Below are 22,479 nucleotides of genomic sequence, written 5' to 3'. Positions count from 1 at the left end.
GTTTCATGTGGAAACACCATTTTCAAGTTGTTCACCATTTCCGTTTCACTGCGCCTTTAAAGTAATAAGACGGGGAAGTGGAGAACGCGTCTCCTTCTTTCCCTGGGAGACGGGCTAGCTGCCCCGCGGCTAGCGAGACCCGCTCCGCAGCCGTCTAGGGAAGGCGTCCGTTCCCGAAGTAAGAGCCGTGAGGGACCGGCAAAGCAGACAGACCGTCAGACAAACGAAAGACAGCTAGTCAAGGGCAACCTCTTGACGCCGTAGCGCGAGCGACCGGCTCGTGCCACCGTAGCACGGTGGTGTTTTTAGCTTTAGCTTCAACACACTGATACAAAGAAGGCAACTCAGAGAGGGGCCAAGCTGGCTGCTCAAAGGGAGTTATACCTTCCTACGGTAAACTTTTAGTCCTTACCAACCGACGACGCCGAGGAAAGGAAAGAGGTAGGGGAAATGACGTGTGCGAGCAAAGTAACCTCGGGAGGCGGTGCCTCACTCACACGTCATTTTCCCGTGGCTGTTAGCACGGGATCATCGGTAAGTCCGCTCGACGCTCCGCCTGCGGACGGAACTATCATATATTGGAGTGATCCAATATAGCGCTACATAACTTTAGTTTACTCTATTCCAGTAACATACTGTAACTGTACAGTAGTCTCTACCTGTTGACTCCAGCAGAGTAGCCCATCATTCCCATCATCAATTAGCATTGGCACCAGGAAGCACTAATGCAAAGTTGGTATATCGTCTCCATGATATGAATATGTTTAAGCATTAAGTGAGACTTACTTGACAGAAAACCAAAAGCCTTCTTGATTGATAAAAATGTGTGATGAAACTGTAAGATGTATGTGTATGTGTAATATGTACTACTGTCCCGGAGGACTCTCCGGGCAGAGGTGCTAATTCTACACGCTACATATTATCCCTTTTTATAACACTTGATTGGGAAAGGGCAAACGCTGATACAGGCTATATACTGTATTAATGGAGAGTGCATCATTATAATTGTACATATCTTGGGGTTTAATCCAAAGACAAGCAGGCTACACCACCTACACTTTTTGCTGATATGCGAGTACTGCCTAAGCAAAGTAAGTATTTTTTCATTTTTGTCAAATCATCAAAAATGATGAAATACGGCGCGCAATAGTATGCCGTACGATATAGGCTGTATAGCCCATGGTCCAAAATGATGAGAAACGAGGATAACTTTTTTTTCAATATTTCTAAAAACATGGGCTATAACCCATCGTTTTTTTCAATTTTCAATTTCCGCTTTCCGCAATTTCCTCAATTTCCGATTTCCGCAATTTTCAATTTCCGCAATTTTCAATTTCCGCAATAGTTTGCTGGGAGATTGATAATGGTAGTATGGATCCCATTCAAACATCAAATAAACGTACCATGGTATATATAGGCCCTTGTGGATTCATTTCATCCACTTCTGTGTATAACAATGAATGGAAATATCTACAGTATTCTATACTTTCTTGTGCAGTCTTTACTTCTTGGTCATGGTCAATTAGAATTACCGGTACTCTCCGGAATCTGGACTCCTCATGAGTATTTGTTTGTGGCTAAAGGGCTCGTATTATACGAGACTCCATCCAAACTGTGCCTTTATGTAAAATACTTTTGGTAATCAGATTGATAGGGTCAATAATGTGATCCGAGTGTTCTTAGTGTGGAAAAAACAACCTCTGCAAAAAAGAATATTTACACCATGTCAAGAGTTTATTTGACAGTATTTCAGAATATCTTTCAGTAAACAAGTTTTTTTTGTTTTGTTTTTTAGCAAAATGTAATATATCCGTACTGTCGCATTTCATAAAAATAGTTGTTCACGTCTTTGAAACTACAGTATCAATGATACAGTAAACCATATCTGTAGGAATACAGCTGTACAGGGTGGATAATACACAATTAACACTACACAGTTATACTTGATCTCGATGGGGATTCATCAACGTGCCATCCTTCACAAATTCCAATATAGCTTTTTTTTCTGTATACAAAATCACCCACAGCAGGCAGGGGGCAGCCTCCACAGAGGGCTAGATGACATATGCTTTCACCTTTTTTTGTTGTTCTTTTTTTAAAACGTTGACATACAGTAAACATTTTTTTTACAGCCTAACGACACACCTGTGACCTCTTGTTAAAGGTAGGTATCACACTACAACACTGGTCTTCGGCTGCTTGGTCATGTCACGATCGATGTTGTATAAAAAAGAAAACAATGATGACATGTTTACTAAATGCATATTTTGGTCACGTTTTGGGTATTGCCACAGCTCCCTATTGTTTTAGAACTGCTGTTTATGTCATGCACTAGCAATTTCTTTTTTGGCTGCCACTAAAATTGAAAGGGTCAGTCAAAAATGAAGTCAGCGGCAAACTAGCCTGAGTGAACCACTCGGGTTGAAGACTTGGTCAGCCATTAAAGTACAATCTCAGACAGTATGCCAGTTTATGAGGTCCAGCTCAGGGTGCCATCATACTGCATTCAATTATTTGTAAACCTCATATCTAGTCCTCGTCTGCACCAGGGGACTGTTGGACGAGACTAGGGTTGCCCCAATCCGATTGGGACATCTCTAGACGAGACAGATTTTTGTTACAGTAAGTTTAAATGAGGGCAAACATCCTACTGATAATTGATAACAAAATAAAGAAATGCAGTATTAGTGACTTCATGTTGGGTTAATTCAGTTTAGCAGCAGCATGCCTTTAGTTTACTCTATTCCAGTAACATACTGTACAGTAGTCTACCTGTTGACTCCAGCAGAGTAGCCCATCATTCCCATCATCAATTAGCATTGGCACCAGGAAGCACTAATGCAAAGTTGGTATATCGTCTCCATGATATGAATATGTTTAAGCATTAAGTGAGACTTACTTGACAGAAAACCAAAAGCCTTCTTGATTGATAAAAATGTGTGATGAAACTGTAAGATGTATGTGTAATATGTACTACTGTCCCGGAGGACTCTCCGGGCAGAGGTGCTAATTCTACACGCTACATATTATCCCTTTTTATAACACTTGATTGGGAAAGGGCAAACGCTGATACAGGCTATATACTGTATTAATGGAGAGTGCATCATTATAATTGTACATATCTTGGGGTTTAATCCAAAGACAAGCAGGCTACACCACCTACACTTTTTGCTGATATGCGAGTACTGCCTAAGCAAAGTAAAGGACTCCCTCCAAACAAACAAACAAGAAACAACAGACTAGCAATCACAATGGTTATCAGCTAGTTTCAGTAAGGCACTCCGCCCCACCTCATGTCCGATCAATCAGCATCCTCTTTTCCACACATACACCCCCTCCCACAGTGACATGGTACACATAGCACAGTAAAAAAGGTGTAGTAATGGGAAAATATAGAATGGTCTTTTTTTTTTTTGTGCGATAGATAATACAATAGCTCGATTCTCTGCATGGTGAGCGCATAACTGATTGGTGACAAAGTACACGGAACAGTGATATGAGATCTTCTCGAAGGCAGCTGCTTTGCTTTTTTTCTTTTCTTTCTTTGACCACTCAGAAGTTCAATTAGAATAATGGGAAAAATATTTTGATTTCACGTGGACTGGGTGCCAAACGCTTCGTGTTCCACAGAGGATATTATCCTCTCTACGACTGAACTCTACCTCTAAAATATACGTGAGTCTCTGTATAATGACGTGGTGGTCTACATCCATGCATGGCATGAGAGCGCTGCCGTCCTCAGCGGTCTGCCGTGGTTGGCTTCCATACAGTCTTTGATATGTAGTTATAGACGAGGCCGTGGAAATATGGATCTTAAAATACATACATTTTCTTTTAATCTCTTTACATTGTATCTAACTACAACACTGCCTCCAAAAAAAACTGAAAAAAAAAACAAAAAAACACCAACAGGTCTGTTTTTTGCGATGACCAAATGTTCATATTTTTCCACGTCTTTACATGTACGGTATTTGATATAATGTAAGAGCTAACATATGTCTTGTTAACAACAGGGCTGTCTTTTGTGTTAGTGCAGTGTTGGAACTCGTGTTTTGAAGAATTGCCAATGTCTTTGCCTCCGTCTCCAGGTGGAGAGTACCATTCTATTCTACTGCACTGACCGAAGGTAGCACAGTAGTACATCTCTCAAATGTACATCTCTCTCCTCAGAGAAGCCCATTTGAGGTTACTCTGCGCTAACCGTTCAATCTGAGCCCGATATGGTTGAGGGATTTTAAAGGAACACGTTAATGGCTACTACTCAGAACCACATCATTTGTAATCAGAACTTCAAGTCCAAAGTCTGAAATGTCTGAACAATTGGAGTAGCTCACAAACGTGTTATAATTAGCTATATCTTTTTAAGGTGGCGGGTGTACTAATCATCTCATAAGAAGATGTGAAACAAACACAAAATATGATTTCATAAGAAGGTGGAGGGGAAAAAATGGGGCAAGACGGATCCTTAGAAAGTGGGCGATGGAGATTCCTCGATCTCATTATGGACTGAACGGGGAAGCCTGTATAAAGCCAGACGGGTTTCATCCAGTCCCAAACGACCAGCTAGATCTATCTGCTCACCGTGGAGGTCCAGGACCTCAGGGTGCCGGGCAGTTTATCGGACCCAGGGACGTTCCAGGGTCCAGGGGACACAGCTGTGCTCCTGGCTGCGGGGACCTCCACACCTTTAGAGGGGCAGCAGATCCTGCTATGGGGCCCGTTGGCCCCCCCTTCTTCTCTGGGGAGCAGCGGACCTCTCTGCTCAAGCCTCTCCTGGAGGTTGACTCGTCCGTCCCCGGTGCGGTCCCCACTGCCCAGAGTGCCCCCGTTCAAATTCACACTCAAATACGGGTCCCAGGGCCACACGGTGCTGCTGCTTATAGCCTGTGTGTGTAGGTCCTTTCTCTCACAGCAGGGGGTGCTAGTATCCCTTTCTCGTCTTTCAGTAGACCTTCCCCGGGTGGCTTTAGGAGGCAAAGCCCGTGGTTGGCTGTCTTCCGGTCCCCCTTCCACCTCCCCGGGCCCTTGTGGGGTTCCCTGCCCCCTGGCGTTATACCTCTGCTGCTGGGTGGGCCTGCCACCTGTGGCCCCTCTTACGGAGCCAGGGTCTGTCAGCTGTGGAACCTGGCCTGCCATGCACACTGTAGCCTCTAGAGGGAGTTGGTGGGGGGCATCTGGGACTGAGGCTGGATGGGATGAGAGCAATGGGGTGGGCTGGGGGTCAAGGGTCACTTCCTGCAGGGAAGAGTGGGCTGTAGGAAGGGCATCCCAGGGGGTGGCACCGTCTGTTCGGGGGGACAAGGAAACAATAAAGCAGCCGAGCGGTATGCACATAGCATATGCACACATAGGGCCCTATCTTGCGCCCTAAACCATTTATTACTATTTTGACGTTTTAAAATACTTCATCTAGCCGATCTACATCGACACGTTGTGAGCTTGTAGATCGGCTATTTGAACTATTTTAACCCATTCTGGGTGGGAACCCCTTTTGGTGTTTTACCCCTTCAGGACGGGAACCCCTTCCTGGGTTCTTGTTGCTATGTACAGTACCGGAATATAGCAACATAACATGTTTGAAACTTTTGAATAAACATTTGAAATTTTCAGAAAACGTAGGTTGGTAGAAGGCGTTTAAAAAAATGGCAAATAACTTTAGGGATAAGGGGTAAGGGGTGGCGCAAGATATAGCCCTATACTCTATGTGAAGATAGTAGATTGAGAAAAGACAGATGCATGCACACAATCAAACAGTCAGTAAGGCACCACATACGAGCACTTTGTCACACAAATATACATGCAACAAAATGTGAGCAGCACACACCCTTTTATATGTAGTTCTCTATGTTGATATGCTAGAACAAGAATGTAGTCATGTTATCACCCAGCAACAGGCACCACTACATTGTCATTATCCAGGCAGGCAGAGGGTCACAGAGGGCATGAAGACGATACACGTTTTCTCTCAGGAGAGACTGTTTATGTAGCGAGAGTCTGACCCTAGCTAGGCAGCACTGAGATGATACTACTATAAAGAGACTAATTCAAGCCAACTTCATGTTTGAAGTTCACCTGTCCTAGAGGTTCAGCTCAAACCTCAATGTTTTTGCTAGCACAGAAACATGAAATCTTGCTCGCGCACGCATGCACGCACGCACGCACGCACGCACGCACACACACACACACACCCCCCGTCTGTCTTCAAATATATAATCAAACACACACACACACACACACACACACACACCCCCCCGCCTGTCTTCAAATATAAAATCACACACACCCGCCTGTCTTCAAATATAAAATCACACACACACACACACCCCCCCCCCGCCTGTCTTCAAATATAAAATCACACACACCCGCCTGTCTTCAAATATAAAATCTCACACACACACACACACACACACACACTCCCCGCCTGTCTTCAAATATAATATCATGCCAACATGCACACGCTCACTTATCCACACAGTAAAAAAACACACAAACAAAACAATCCTTATGGAAAGAGACGTGCAGTTTTCACAAACCGTGTCTTTAGAGTGGCCCATTAGGAAGAAATATGGGGAGGCTAGTGAGTCACCTTTCATGCACATGGAGAGGTTGGAAGGTACCATTCCTAAGGGAAGGCAAGTAGAAGCCTATACTAATCATTAGACTTAAAAGCTGTGGGGTTAACACAAATTAGGCTAATTTATAATTTGTCGTGCGACAAGGCTGAAAACGGCCGATTTTCAACTGATTTTCAGTTGAAAATCTGTCATTTTCATTGAGTGATATCGCTGTACAACAAAGTATAAATGCACCATTAGGCTGAAAGGCTTTTAGCGCAACATATTGTTAAACAAAAGCTTTGAACATCTTTTAGACGAGGCAAATTTCAGACAGCATGACAGAGGATGTAAAACTGTAGAGCAAAGAGAGCTGCGCTGAAACACATTGAGGTTAGTGTTATTGTGCTTGTTAGTATATTGTATATCCTTTGATTGAACATACGTACAGTAGCAGTGTCAATTTACTAAGCAACTATGGTTTAGAAGACATCATGGCGTAAAGTTTAATTCTTAGTATGCATAGGACAGAAAAAGAGAAGACAAGACAGATAGGGAGAAATTGCAGAATAGTGTAGAGGAGGAGTTTATACATGGCTGCATGATGGTGTCGCTCCTCGAGGATAACAGGTTTCCGACGAGCAACACCGTCGTGCATTATACTGTACAGTAGAGTATACTGTACATTAAGCTTTAAGCGTGTGTCAGGAACACACACCATATTCTGGCACCTGTCCCGTGCCTCTCTTCAGCAGCAGCCGGACCCGTCTACCCCCTGCCTTGATGAGTTCAATGGCCCGGGCATGAGTCATGTCCCGAGTGCTGTCCCCGTTAATCTCGATGATCTGGTCCCCAACCTGTGACACACAGGGAGACAGGGCAGAGCCATATAACGGCCAATCAAGCAGTGATTGTACAAAGGATTGTGTAAAAGAATAGTCATTTTCTGAGAGTATTGGGGTAAAGTGATATAATGACACATGCGAGTATCTGACAATGTGTAAGGTCACAATACCAACTTTGATGAGGCAGAATTGATTTGTTTTAAAAAATACAAGGTTTTCTTCATTTCCTGAGTTCTGCCCGACAGCAGAGATATGCTGTAGTCTGAAAACCCACCTATTCAGACTCCACCATGGCCCGTAGCACTTGCCCTAGCCTAGCCCTTTATGTAGACTTAGATAGTAGACTTAGGTTAGCATTGTTATTTTAGACAGACCTATAGCTCGTTACGTAGACAGCACTAGAATTGCATTTTATGTAGTCATAGCACTTTATAGTACACATGTATATTGTATAATATATAATGTATAGTTGACATAGATACTCCACTGTTACGTTCTTAGTTTATACATGATTCATGATAACTACTTTTGATATATGTGATGTATGCCATGCTTTTTGTTTTTGCTTAAATGTATGCCATGCTTTAGTTTTTGCTTGTGTAAGTCGCTCTGGATCAAGAATGTCTGCTAAATGCCTAAATTGTAATTGTAAATTGTATAAGAAGTCAAGAGTGCAGAACAAAGGTAGCCGGGCAGAGTGAGCATGAAAAAATCCGTGTGGCCTCACCCTCATCCTGCCATTCCGTATGGCGGGGCCATCTTCAGCCAGCCGCAGCACAAATAGGTCCATCTTGTACTCTCTTCCCCCTCGGATGCTGAACCCAAAACCCTTCACACTCTTTTCCAGCTCCACTGTGAAATAGTCAAAGTCCTGCAAGAAAAAGACGGAGACAGTACGTACTGTATAACATGCGCACACTGAGCAAGTACAGTATATATAGTGTATATGAAGCTAACCCAAACTGACAAAATGAAATACAACATAACTGTAGTGCAGCAGCAGCATACGTTTCATTACTAAATTAGAGCTCGACTGTTATTAGCAAAATTAATTCTGTTAGCCCCAGTCACAAATTATACTGAAAAAAAGAAACAAAGAAAATCCTTAAAACGCACAGCGCTGCTCCTGATGAGTGCATAAATACACACCCAATACACACCGCTCACTCCACTGGCTCCCTGTCTCATTCCACACTGAATACAAGATCTTCCTACTAACCCATCAGTGCATCCACAGCAACGCTCCACCCTACCTCAAGGAACTACCGGAGGTCACCCTTCAACCCTCGCCTTGTTCCCTCCGCTCCTCAAACACAAACCGCCTCAAACCAATCAAGACAAACCTGACTAACATGACTTTCTATGATACCAGAGAGTCCCAAAGATACATATTATATGTACATGTAAATATGCAAATGTCTTTGTCCTGGGCACCATACAGACCTCCAACCTTCACTCATGGGAAAGTGTGAGGATTTTTATTGGTATTGATGTTGATATCAAACCTTTCAGATTGCATAAAATAAAAATACAGATAAATAATAGATGTATAATAGTTATAGTTTTGGTACTTGATTGATTGTGCCCCCACATCCCACCACTTGAACCCTAGGGATGCTAATGTTCAAGTGGTTAACGCTGAACACATGATGTGAACTTGCAACGTGCAGCGCAGCTGTACCTGTGGTCTGAAGTCCGGCGGGAGTCCCAAAGGGAACTGTGCAGCCGCAGGGTGTTGTCTGAAGTCCAGCAGTCCAGGCGGGTGTCGGTAGTCCAACGTTGGTGGCTGCCGGTAATCAGCCACGGGCGGATGACGATAGTCAACTGGAGGTTGCCGGTAGTCAGTGAATGGAGGCTGGCGGATGTCAGGTTTCACATCCTGTCTAGCTTTCACCTCAGACCTGCGGGTCAAACAGGGTAGATTGGTGGTAGTACAAGATCGAAAAGAAAGCATCGCCCCTGGGGTACAGCAGACAGCAGATGTTTCTCTTAAGGCTAGCGGGCAGTCCATAGCTCTTTCTATTGTTTTTCTTGAGGGAGATTGATGGTAGATGTGTTGGGGAGTATAGCAGAGACAGCAAAGAGAGCTCTCACAGAGACATACTCACGTCAAACCAACGAGCACAACCACAACAATGGTGAATCGTTTGCTCCTGGCGGCCACGGCGGCTGTGGCCTCTGTTTGGAAATTTGTGCCCCTCAAAAAAATAGATGGCCCACGGCCACAATGGCCTTGATGCTCTGCCTGCACTGCCCCATCTGATTTCAATGTTTTCTACTCTGCGCTGTCTGTGGTTGAGAATGAGATTCTAAATTCGTATCGGACAACATCAAGTGAAACGTCGCTGTGCAAATAACCAGTGGCAAGTTTGATTTCGAGGCCGATATGAATAGCGTGCAGCTTCAAATGCCGCGGCAGCTCTCTCCCTCCCTCTCTGTATTTCTCAGAGACTCAGCCATCTCTATAGCTCCAATCATCACCCACATAATAAACCTCTCCATCAAACAGGGACAGGTACCCCATGATTTCAAGCACAAGAAAGGGAGCAAATTAGACTCCGGCAACTACCACCCTATTTCTATTCTTAGCTCCATCTCGAAAGTGATGGAAAAAATGTCTATGAACAGGTTGAAAAGTATCTCTTGTCACTAAAAAACGAATGTACGAATTCCAATCTGGCTTCAGAACATTCCACTCCACTGACACATGCCTCCTCTATTTGAGCGACCACATCAAACACGAGGTGGATGCTGGCAAACATATGTACGACAAACGACATGACATCAGCTTGTGACTGCAACTTGTTCCTGTTCGCAGATGACTCAGCACTGCTGGTCTTGGACAGGAACAAACTGCAGGTTGAAAAGGCCCTCAGCTCTGAGCTCGGTAGAATCTGCACCTGACTCGCTGATAACAAACTATCTTTCCACCTGGGAAAAACTTAATCCATTCTCTTTGGATCAAATAGTAATCTCAGCAAGGCTGATGGCTTCTTGGTTAGAGTGGGTGACAATATTATCACACGAAAAGATGGAATTACCTACCTGGAGGCAAATCTTTCCGGTGAAAAAATGGCCACCAACATAATAAGTCAACCAAAGAACTCCAAAGATTCCTATATAGGATCTCTTCACTGGTCAACAAAAACACCTTGAAGACGCTAACAGGAGCCCTAGTACAAGGTTTCTTCGACTATGCATGCACCTCTTGGTACCACAGCACCTCAAAAGCCCTTAAAACAAGGCTCCAGACTTCCCAAAACCCACCTGGAATGGCTTAGGGTTGATGACAGAGTACAGCATTTTGCAATGGGTCTGGTCCACAAGATTTGATACACCACCAATATCCCCATGTACCTGTCTAAATACTTCCTTAATGTCAACGAAGTCCACACCCACAACACCAGAGGGGATTCAACAAACCATGTGCAACACAGATTCGGCACAAACAAGGGACTAAATTAATTTAGCTCCTATGCCACCAAAATGTGAAAGACATGCGAATCCCATTACTCCTTCAAAACCGCTCTCTAGGGCAGTGGTTCCCAAAGTGGGGTCCGGGGACCCCCAGGGGTACCTGAGGGAGTTCCAGGGGGGACCCATCTATTTTGTTCATGTTCATAAAGTGCTAAAGTGTTTAAAGCAGTGGTTCCCAAACTTTTTCATGTCAAGGACCCCCAAATTGACACTACTTAGCCCGTGGACCCCCATTTGAAAAGATATGCCAGGGACCCCCATAAGAGAAGACGCATTTAGACGTCTACATTTAGACGTCTACATTTAGACGTACACATTTAGCGTCTACATTTAGACGTACACATTTAGACGTCTATATTTAGACGTCTACATTTAGACGTATACATTTATTTGTTATCCGTGTTGCGAGGATGAGGGGGTACCTGGAAAAATATCTACCCCAAAAGGGGTACCTGGTCCAAAAAAGTTTGGGAACCCCTGCTCTAGGGCACCTGGAGGCAGCAATTCGAAACTGGCCCCCGTAAAATCTGAATCCCCCACCCACCAACCCAGGACCTTCTAGCTGTGAGGCGACAGCACTACTGACTGTGCCACCGTGCCCCCAATTTTAAAACTTTTCTTAATAGGTGACCACTGATTTTTTTAGTTTTCACATGCGTTGATGTAGCACTTGCGTTACAACTAAAGTGTATTATTATTATTATTATTATTATTCATCCTTAACCTTTTTAAGTAAAATTCATTATTTCGAAAATTATTAAAATCATTGTTGGCTTTCGTATCCTGGTATTTGGCCTTTGTGCACACCAACGGTTGGCCTTGACCCTAAAATTCACGCCTAGTGGTAACATTCAAAATGTCAATGTCTGCGATCAGCCAACTTCAGAGATTCACAATTATTGTTCTCTGCAAAACCAGGACCCTTAAATCAGTGCATGTTCATCGCGCACGTGTGTGCCCATTCATACAAGTGTATGTATATGCAGCATAGGTGTTGATTGACAAACATCAGCCTCAGCGTTAAATTCAGATAATAAAGAACATGATAAATGTCTATGCAACCACGGGAAACAACTATTATTATTATCTGGTGAAAACGGGGACAGTTGAAATGAAAACCGGGACATATTAGTATATATATTAGTAGTACAGAAATTTGTCAGAGCTTGAAATTGAGATAATCCCAGACCTGGACAAACCGGGATGTCTGGTCACCCTAATCAGGACCCGTGTCAAGGGTGCAGCAGGCTTTAAATATTATTATTGATGAAGATTTATGGTCTGATTTGTGTCATGACAGCCTCTCTGCTACTGTCAATTCTAGGTATAGTAAGATTGACTCATTATAATTTTCTCCACCAACTTTATTATACACCTCAAAAGTTGCATGGGTACAAACCTGAGATCTCAGATTGTGTAGGTGTGGTACGGAACAAGTCTCATTCTTTCACTGTACATGGCAATGTATAAAAGTTTAAACATTCTGGCATGATATTTGTGATACACTGGCTAAAATTATAGATGCTCCCTTCCCGTTGGACCCTGAACTTTGCCTCTTAGGAAACTTCACTGCAATCAGTGCAAATCTAGGAAGACAAAATCAAATTTATAGAGGTTGCACTCGGGGTTGCCAGGAAATGTATTGCAATAATATGGAAGTCTGACTCCCCCCCACCTATCGCAAGAAATAAACCGTTGTGTTCCTCTTGGGAAGATTACTTATATTTTGAGAAATTCGAAAGGGTTTGAATTTTTTGGCAACCTCATTTGAATTATATGGAAAATGTGCCCTTACCTGTATCAGAAATGTTATAGGTTAGTTATTTTCAGCTATCTTAGTCTGGATATATTGCTTCCGGAAACAACTTTTTCTCTATAGTAGATTTGTTTTGTTTTGTTGTTTTTTGTTTAGTTTTTTTCCGACGTTTTTTGTATTTTATTGTATTATTTGTATTTGTAATATTATTGTTATTGTGCTTTAACTGTGCTGTCTTCTATATACATGGGTTTGTATGTGGGGAGGGCTGTGGACGGGTGGTGTATTTTGTGAAAAAAAATTAATAAGAAAAATATATAAAAAATAAAATAAAAAGGGTGCAGCAGGCGGCTGCAAAAAGCCATTGCATCCTTAAAGGTATAATTCAGTAGCATTTTCTCTTAGGGTGCAGGAACAGAACCCTGGGGTTGGTGCCCTTATATTATAGAGATATAGATACCTGACAGGGATCAATTGTTTACAGACTCTTTTAGAATTAAAGTTTTGCCTGAACCTAGTATAATAAAGGATGATTCCATGCTGGTGGTGACCTCCTGCAGTCACCACCCTCACCAAGAGAAAAAGTGTCCATTTCTCAATAACTGTAGTCTGTGTGCTCGTGAACTTGTGAAATATCATCAGTTACTGCCTGTCCCAATTCAACTCACTTTCGATCAAGAGGTAGTCTTGCATAGCCAGACATTTCACAGATCCGCCTACAGCAATAAATAAAAAAACACTTAAATGAGTCTTCTTGAATATTTGCTTTGACATTTTCAGAGATGTGAAGTCCCGCTGGTTTGACTGAAACATGCACGGCTGACTAAATCATGAGCCGCAGTGAGCGTGATCATGTGACATCAAGTGCAAGTCTGCCTCAAAAACGTGGTTCTCTGATCTCAAGAATGTTCTCCCCAAGTTAACTTGATAAATACATTATTTTAACGGTTTCTCAGACTCATAGACTTCACAGGAATACATGCAACATTCATTCCCCTTCATCATCACAGTACTGGGATGTAGTTACCTGCCGTCATGGAGGTAGAGCTGGGGTGGAGGGCCAGGGTGCTGGGAGACTGGACTCTGCTGGGTTCCAGGTTGGGTGGCCGCTGGGGCAGGCTGGGTAACTGCTGCTGTTTGGCTCGGCTGGGCAGGTGTCTGACAGGGCTGGGCAGGTGCTTGTCCTGGCTGGGTGCTGGTCGGGCCAGGCTGGGCAACCGTTTGGCTGGGCTGGGTGCCTCCTTGGTTAGGCTGCGCTACAGGGCTGGGTTGGGTGTGGGGACTGTGTTTCTGTGTCATTGGACTCTGCTTCTCTGAGCTCGGCCCAGATTGAGCATCTGCAATGGAGAGTTGCCATGGCAACATAGGTTTCACAAAACAACACCGACGTTTCATAGCAACAGTTGGAATTAACTGCAAGCTGAACATGTTCTTAAGCCAGGAAGATAAATGAACTGCAGAACACACAGCTTGCAATGCACCCTGAAACATTAGCATTAAAAAAATTACTCTGACATGCATTACTTTGTAAAATTCACCACCATCCTTTCACATGCATACATGTACTTACCCTCTTCTGGTATGATGTGCAGTGTAACAGTGAGCCCAGCATCTTTGATGAGTTTCACGATGTCTGCATGAGGCATGCTGATGATGGACTGTCCGTTTACTGCCAGAATCCTGTCTCCTACCTTCAGCTTCCCACAGCGGTCTGCAGGGCTGCCCTCGATTATACGTCCTATCTTATGGGGCACAGCTGGAATGGACAATAGTGAGGAGAGTGTCGGTATTCATTTTGGATCAAGGTGTCCAACCTTTATAGTATAAAAGGATTTAAACTGACTGAATTGAATGACTTTTGTTCCTCTCATTATTATTGCTGCACTGTCCTCTACATTTATCTTTGTCCCAGGCATAACTGGTGTGCAGTCTGACTGGACGGACTCATGTGGCCTGGGGGTGTAAGGGGCCAAGTGCCACTGCACACAGAGAATATCTGTGTGTGTGTGTGTGTGTGTGTCTGTCTGTCTGTCTGTCTGTCTGTCTGTCTGTCTGTCTGTCTGTCTGTCTGTCTGTCTGTCTGTCTGTCTGTCTGTCTGTCTGTCTGTCTGTCTGTCTGTCTGTCTGTCCGTCCGTCCGAGTGTCTGCGGGGCATGCACCGAAAATGTGTTTTGGAGGGGTGTGGGCACCGGCTTCCCTGATTGGCTAACCCCTAATCACATTTGTACCACTTCGCCAATATAAGTATGACAACATGTACGACTTCAGGTAAAGTAGTATTGCACAAACGTGTGGCTACAGTATGTATTGCTCCCCACTCATGATTTGTTTTAAATACCTCGAAGCAAAGAGAGCAAACTACACACATTGCAATTGACAGAAAAGACTGCAAAAAGAAATAACTTCTTCTAGATATAATGGCCAGAGAAGAAACTGTTTAGTATGAGCCACTTCATCCTGCAGTGCACTCATAAATTATATAAGATAGCTCTTCTAGACAGAGTTTTAGGATATGCAATGCATACCCCCAGGTGTAAGCAGGCATCTGAGGAAATATCCAGAGGGTGCCAAGATTATTTAAACTTGGGCAAGACAATTTGAATGCTATGATTATACTGCATGATTACATCTCAAGGTAACGTCTATTATTTATACAAATGCATAGTCCAAAATACTACAAACTGATGGCCAACACTTGTCACTTGAGCTGTCTTCAACTTTTTTCAGCACTCTAATTGTTGGCGTTAACTAGTTCACTGTGGTATTTAACCCTATCCTTTTTAGTTACACAGTGGGCCGAGGAACACTTCAGTGACTTGGCATCAATGTAGCTGACAACATTGGTTGTTTTGCAGGTATTGTCGCCGCAATTGTGAACACTTTAAAGTTTTGTTTTGTGAATCGTTATTCTACAACAATCCTCTCTTGGCATTTTCTGTCCGTGAGTTCTGTGACTTACTGATTACGGTGGCGTTCTCTGGTCTGTTGAGGGAGCTGATGATTACAAAGCCGAAGCCCTCGTTCTCCTTGCGGTTAATGACCACGTCACTGGTCTGCAGGGCCGAGCCCTCTGGAGCCAAGGCAGCGCCCGGGGCAGTGGCGGACGCTGCGGCAGGACCGGAGGCCGAGGCTGCGTCACTGCGAGGAGAGCTGTGCTGGGTGGACACTGAGCCTGGGCTTCGGCCATTCACTGGACATGGCTCACCTGGAGGAGGGGGACAGACCACATACTGTAGGTTAAGTGATCTGCTACTGTAAAAAAAGTGTACACGTTACTCAAAGTCACAAAGCCTATCTGATTAAAAGTTTATTCTAATGGTTGGCGAAGTGTAACTGTGCATGACTGCCACTGCGGGGGGGGGGGGGGGGGGGGGGGGGACATTCAGCATTCAATTACCGGCTTTTCAAGCATTTTCAAGGTAACCGGTCATTTAAAATGTGAGCTACTTACTGTATGCTTTTCAATTCAACATTATTTGAGAAGACAATCTGAAATGGTGCTGCTACTGCGATACTAAATATATGACAGATGTACAACAGGGGCCTGTTGCTTAACTTTTTTGGCCAAGGTACCCCTTGGGGGTGGGGGGGTGGATTTTTACTAGATAAGATAAGAATATACTTAAAACCACATGTGTACATTTAGGTGCCATTAGAACAATTTGTATTATAACATTTCAATCAAAATCATTTCATAGTCCACTACTACAATGTGTTGTCATTATCATTTTATCATGTGCCACCTGACAGCACTCTTTTCAATGAGATAACCATGATTGTAAAAAATAAAATAAAGTAGTTTGCGGACGCCCTGGCTATGCGTCGCAGACCCCACTTAACCCATTTTGGGCGGGAACCCCTTTTGGTGTTAGCATCACGTTATGCTTTAGCTATTGAAAAAAAGCAGATCTACAAGCTCATAGCGCGCCACTCGGTGGCGCGCTACGAGAAAAATCGAAGAATGACTGATATAGAAACATAGCTTTTTCAGAAAACTGTCAGGATGTAGAAGACATTTTTTTAATCTGATCTCAGGTCAGAATGGCTGACGGGGGAGAGACGTGCTACGTTTTTTACACTCTTGGTAAACCAAACGGTGCTCTCACCAGGCATTTGCACTCTCCTCCTCACTGTCAGACTGACTTGCCCGTTGCGAGCGGCCGCGTGCATCAGGTCGATCACGTATCTGTGCGGTTTCCCAGCAACCACCATCTTATCCACCGAGATGAGCTCATCTCCGGGTCTGAGTCTGCCGTCACGCTCAGCGGGGGTGTTCTCAATGATGGCGCCAATCACAATCTGTTAGGAGACGATGATCAATATTAGCAGCATACGAGAACCATTGGCTTGTGTTATAGTGATGATAATAATGATCATCTCCTCTTGCATAACCTTTCAGTCGTGACATTTGCAGTGTTAATCGTGCTACCTTTGCAGCTCATCTGACCTTCCTAAATACTCTGCTACCAGCAATGTGGTCATTAACTCTGCAGCCAGATTCGTTGACCATTTGAATATGTTTAACCACTTAAACCCTATACAGTATACCTCGTTGACCAGAGTCCCCCAGGGGTCTAACACTAGACTCGGCCCACTCCCTTTTTCCTCCTCAACACTAGATCTTCACCGAACTAGAATAGTGAGCTTGTAGATCAGCTATTTTTGCCAACTATTCGCACCAGAATAGGGACACTAGGGGTTCATCTGGTCAAAACCTGTGACAACTTAGGCAAGGCATTTCATCATCATCATCATCAGTATGGAAAGTTCTTTCTGTGTGGAGTTTCATGTTCTCCCCGTGTCCCCTATAGGGTAGGTACCCTCACAAAAACATGCAGTAATCCTGGTCTCTAAAACTACCTCCCCCTGGCCAGCCGGGGCGCCTGATGGAGGGGAAAGGAACTGGTCGGAATAACGTGTTCCTTCCACGTCCGGCCAGGGAAATCCCCCCCCTGTCAGGTGAAAAGAAGCAGCTTGAACTCCTCATGCATAGAAAGAGGCATGAGGTCAGTCTACTGCCCCCCCCCCCCAGGTTGGCAGAGGAAGTGTAGCGCCCAGGATTACATTAGATAATTGGCACTGGGTGAAAGGGTGCTGCAGATGTTGCAGATGCGTAAGGACTGTTTTATTTGATCAGTGTGTGTGTGTGTGTGTGTGTGTGTGTGTGTGTGTGTGCGTGCGTGCGTGCGTGCGTGCGTGTGTGGTAATTATTAATGCAGTGTGTGTTGTGTAATATGAGGTTAGTGGTTATAAATGTGTGGTCCAGCCCGTCCCATACGAGCCTTGTCACGGGCGTCCGGACTCACAGCCTGCACGGCCTCGTCTCCCCCCAGGATGCGGAAGCCAAACCCCGTCTTCTCCCTCAACAGATGCACCTCCACCTCCATGTACTCCGCACCTGACACATGCACGCATGCACACACACACAAACGCAAGAAAATAAATTCAACTCTTTACTTCATTTGAACAATTCACCCCAATGCGTGCTATTCACAGTGACAGTTTGTTTGTATGTAATTTACACAGCAAAATCCTGAGAAGCAATTTAATAATGAGGTTCGATTTTGTGATGATTAGCGGTGTCGCCACTCACACCCACTGGTTGCGTTCAGTTCATTCACACGAGTACGTTCCCTTTTATCAATGGCTTGACGTCACACTACCTGGCGGAGGAGTGAGTCGACGTCTCGTCTGAGCTCCGGAAGGAATGGCTGTTGTTTGATGCCCCGGTACAATGCGCTTTGTTTTGTTTGTAGCCTTGTAAAGTTTATGTTTTGTTTGTCACATGGATCATTTGGTTTTGAGTGGAGGACAAGGCACTATTGGAGGATCGAACTGAGAGGACACCTATTCTCTATGGACCGTTGGGAACGGAAGGAGGAAACCCTCAGAGCAGTGGGGATTTAACCCATTTTGACCTGAGATCAGATTAAAAAAATATCTTCTACATCCAGACAGTTTTCTGAAAAAGTTATGTTTCTATGTCGGTGGATCTTCGATTTTTCTAAAATAGCAGACCTACAAGCTCGTAGCGCGCCACTCGGTGCCGCGCTATGAGCTTGTAGATCTGCTATTTTTCAATAGCTAAAGCATAACATAATGCTAACAAAAAAACGGTTCCCGCCCAAAATGGGTTAAACAACAAACCTTTCTGTCCGTGAGTACTTAACGTGCAGACAAAACAGAGGCAGAGCTGAGGGGCTGGATTACAAACGGGTACCGTGCGGGTTTACAAACTAGTACCGCGTTTTTGTGAGAAATATTGAGGGCTTTGGAACTGAACTGAACAATTGTGAATTATTATCCCTTGAACTTTGAATATTGTTTGAGTGATCCAGGTACTATTTATAGGGTGTGTAGGGAAGAAGACACACCTAGGGTGTGTAGGAAGGAAGACTGTAGGGAAGAAGACTTACGTTCAATGTTAACGCTTCTAAAGAGAGATCAGACTTACTAGCACGATGTTAAAATAGAAGATTAGGCTTCCCGGTTTTTGGGGGAAAGGGAAGGCGGGCGTTTTCAGAATAAAATCTCCCTCATCTGCTTGGCACTCTAGCACCTTTATTCTGAAAGACTCAGTGGCATTAGAGGTGCTAAACTGATGCTCAGGATGATGTAGTGTTAAGAGAGATGCTCTGCACTTACGTCGGCTCTCATAGATGGCCCTAGACTTCTCGTAGAGGTCGTAGGGGTCAGGTTTGTTCAGGTCAAAACCCTCGGTGGAGTCCGGGACAGAGGTACGATGCTGTGGCTGGTTGGGGAAAGGTGTACCGGGGGGCAGTACCGGGGCGTTCAGGCTGGTCTGGGGACTGCCGTGAGGGTCCCACTGGTCTGGGAACTACCAGGGTACCAGCAGAAGTGACGTTATGTGAGAATTATACATGGACTATATGTGATATATTTTTAAACTCTTACTGAAGTCAAATGTCCTGTTATAAGTAATGTGTTTATTTTGCTTTATTTTCTACAGTATGTATTAAAGTGCCTTGTTGAAATGTTTAATATGAATAAACGAGGCTTTCACACACACACACACACACACACACACACACACACACACACACACACACACACACACAGTCTAGCCTCCTGCAGAGCCACACCATAAAAACAAATCAATATTTTAAATATCATTATGATGTCGCTATGATGTGAATGAGTCATTCTGTCTGAATATTGTGTCTAAAAGGGTAGATTGTTAAATGTGATTGTTGTTCAACATACTGTATGTGTGTGTGTGTGTGTGTGTGTGTGTGTGTGTGTGTGTTTGTATGTAAAAAGGCATAATGGTTCTGTAGCTGTAGTGGTGTGATCTGTGATTCCCAAACCTTTCGGGTCGAGACCCCAAAAGAGAAATGAAGACATTTGCCAGGGACCTAAACTAGTGAAAATAGCAGATAAGCTCATAACACGTTGCTTCTCTTCGCACAGCATTGCGAGCTTGTAGATTGGCTATTTTCATCATACATAATCATTATATATATTTTTTAAATTTATGATATTTCTTAGATTTGTTTGTTTGTGTTAACATTTATACAATTATTTCATTCAATTTTATTTGAGCTGTGACCCACAAATGCGTCGGAATGGGACACTATGAAGTGAAAGTCAAACAGCTCCGAGGCAACTAGGCAAGTCAGCGACGGCGACAAACACACACGTTTCAGATGAAACGTGTGTTCTCCCTCTGCTTCCACAGACAAACACACACGTTTCAGATGAAACATGTTCTCCCTCTGCTTCCACAGACAAACACACACGTTTCAGATGAAACGTGTGTTCTCCCTCTGCTTCCACAGACAAACACACACGTTTCAGATGAAACGTGTGTTCTCCCTCTGCTTCCACAGACAAACACCATAAACACAACCACAAACACACCAAAAGAGGGAGGCAGACACACAGGAGCAGCACGGGCGGCTTAATATCTGTACCTGTTTGGAGGTCTTCCATGGAGAGATGTGGCCTGAAGACAAAAGAGATGAAGCACAATTAGCTAAATCTCACGGAAGGCTGCTGTGTGTTACGCAATGCCTTATGATATTTCACAGAATTTCCCCCTCATAATAGACATTAACACAGTGAGCCATCCGCACAAGGCAGACGATGAATTACTACAGAACCACAGCTCACATGAGCGTGACACCAGTCTGCTGAAACCTCCTTGTGCAGAATCTGTGGCAGCAGCATCAACAATTTACCCATTTTGTATTCCTTCCTGTTTTGTTGTGTTTGTGTAACACCCCCCCATCCCCCCCTACACCCTTAAACGAGTTTGGTCATTGCATTTGTTTTCAGTATAATTACATCATTAGCTGCAGGCTGAGACAGTTCCCCCACCCACCCCTATATAACTCATACTTCATGTGGGTTAGGGTGTAGGAAGCTGGAGTAGCCTTGCCTCTACATATCAAGAACAACAAACAACTCTGCCAAAGACAGACAACTAATGCTGCTGAGACCCAAATACATACATTTAAGTGTGTGTGTGTGTGTGTGTGTGTGTGTGTGTGTGTGTGTGTGTGTGTGTGTGTGTGTGTGTGTGTGTGTGTGTGTGTGTGTGTGTGTGTGTGTGTGTGCGTGCGCGTGTGTGTGTGTGTGTGTGTGTACACATGGAAATTAAATATAAGAATATGTGCATTGTGCAACATATATGTGACATATTATTCAAAATTGTCCACCTGCTAATATGTTGCATACGCTATATAGACATATATTTCCTATATCCACATATGTGCATATATGAAACTGAATATGGCCTGTATTCTGCATATAACTGTCATATAGGCATAATATGTTAAAATAAAACCATAGCACCACCATTAGCCTTTTCATGTCATGCACCGCCTAGGCGCTCGCGCACCATGAGGGGTGCAAGCACCACAGTTTGGGAATCCCTGCCCTAGAGACTCATAACCATTTATTCTTCTTATAGGGAAATTATTATTCATATTCTGCATCTGCTTTGCTGTTTAGGTCTAACAGATGAAGGCTACAACAAGAACAAACAACACAAAACCCCAACATTCTATCCCAAGCAGAGAGAAAGAATAATAATAATATACATGACAATGATGATGGAATGAAAACTGGACAGCAATTAAATTGTTGGTTAATGTCACAGACTAGTACAATTTGAACAATTCATAACAATACTATACATAATGTGACAACAATTGGATATAATCATGTATTAAAATCACATCACAAATCCATGGAGAAATACATAAATTATAGTACATTACGAATCTGGCATGACAACATCATGATGTAGTTATATGGTTGTGGTTAAAACAAATACAATAACATAAAACTTTAAAAAGCATTTCTTCTTATTCCAGTTCATATTATCTTCCCCTATTCCAGTCACGGCATCGCATGTTTGTTTCTCCTTATTCTATTATTATCTGAGAGTGTGTCATCATAATTATGCAACGCTTTATCTGAGTGCTGGGGAAGGTCACATGCTTAGACAGTGTATGTGTGTGTGTGTGTGTGTGTGTGTGTGTGTGTGTGTGTGTGTGTGTGTGTGTGTGAGAGAGAAAGAAAGCAAGAGAGAAGGGGAGAGAAAGCAAGCAAGTAGTACAGCTTGTAGCTGGGGAGCCAGCCTGTGATGTCATGACATACTTTTTATTTGTATTTTTTCTATTCATTTGGTCATTAAGGTCCACAGAAGGAGAGGTCTGCTCTGGTCATTAAGGTCCACAGAAGGAGAGGTCTGCTCTGCCAGAAATATCGCGAAAAGTATGTCATGACATCACAGGTTAATCCTTAACCGTTGAGCTTTTGGGCCTGCGCCTCCCCGGCTATTGCAGTCGAGATGTTGTCTCTCCAGGTTAGGTTTAGT

At 43.7% G+C, this 22,479-nt stretch overlaps 1 protein-coding gene across 3 annotated transcripts in view; it reads right to left on the bottom strand.

Moving 5' to 3' along the window:
- Nucleotides 1-1,740: 1,740 nt before the first annotated feature.
- The window catches only part of magi2b (membrane associated guanylate kinase, WW and PDZ domain containing 2b), a 115,333-nt gene continuing 94,594 nt past the window's right edge, over nt 1,741-22,479 (bottom strand). For 2 of the 3 annotated variants that reach the window (XM_080761635.1, XM_080761636.1), the window contains exons 12-22: nt 20,567-20,598; nt 19,278-19,470; nt 17,915-18,030; nt 16,739-16,931; nt 15,592-15,837; nt 14,203-14,388; nt 13,660-13,969; nt 9,081-9,300; nt 8,127-8,270; nt 7,273-7,411; nt 1,741-5,285 (exon numbers count right to left, since the gene is read on the bottom strand). In XM_080761635.1, the coding sequence (XP_080617761.1) occupies nt 4,570-5,285; nt 7,273-7,411; nt 8,127-8,270; nt 9,081-9,300; nt 13,660-13,969; nt 14,203-14,388; nt 15,592-15,837; nt 16,739-16,931; nt 17,915-18,030; nt 19,278-19,470; nt 20,567-20,598 (2,495 nt within the window). In that variant the 3' untranslated portion in view covers nt 1,741-4,569. The remainder of the gene's footprint in view (nt 5,286-7,272; nt 7,412-8,126; nt 8,271-9,080; nt 9,301-13,659; nt 13,970-14,202; nt 14,389-15,591; nt 15,838-16,738; nt 16,932-17,914; nt 18,031-19,277; nt 19,471-20,566; nt 20,599-22,479) is intronic. The other variant, XM_080761637.1, reaches the window with a different exon arrangement.

Source organism: Protomyctophum bolini, assembly GCF_963924005.1.
Source record: "Protomyctophum bolini genome assembly, chromosome: 4".
Classification (NCBI taxonomy): Eukaryota; Metazoa; Chordata; class Actinopteri; order Myctophiformes; family Myctophidae; genus Protomyctophum; species Protomyctophum bolini.
This window is presented reverse-complemented; position numbering and strand designations above follow the sequence as displayed.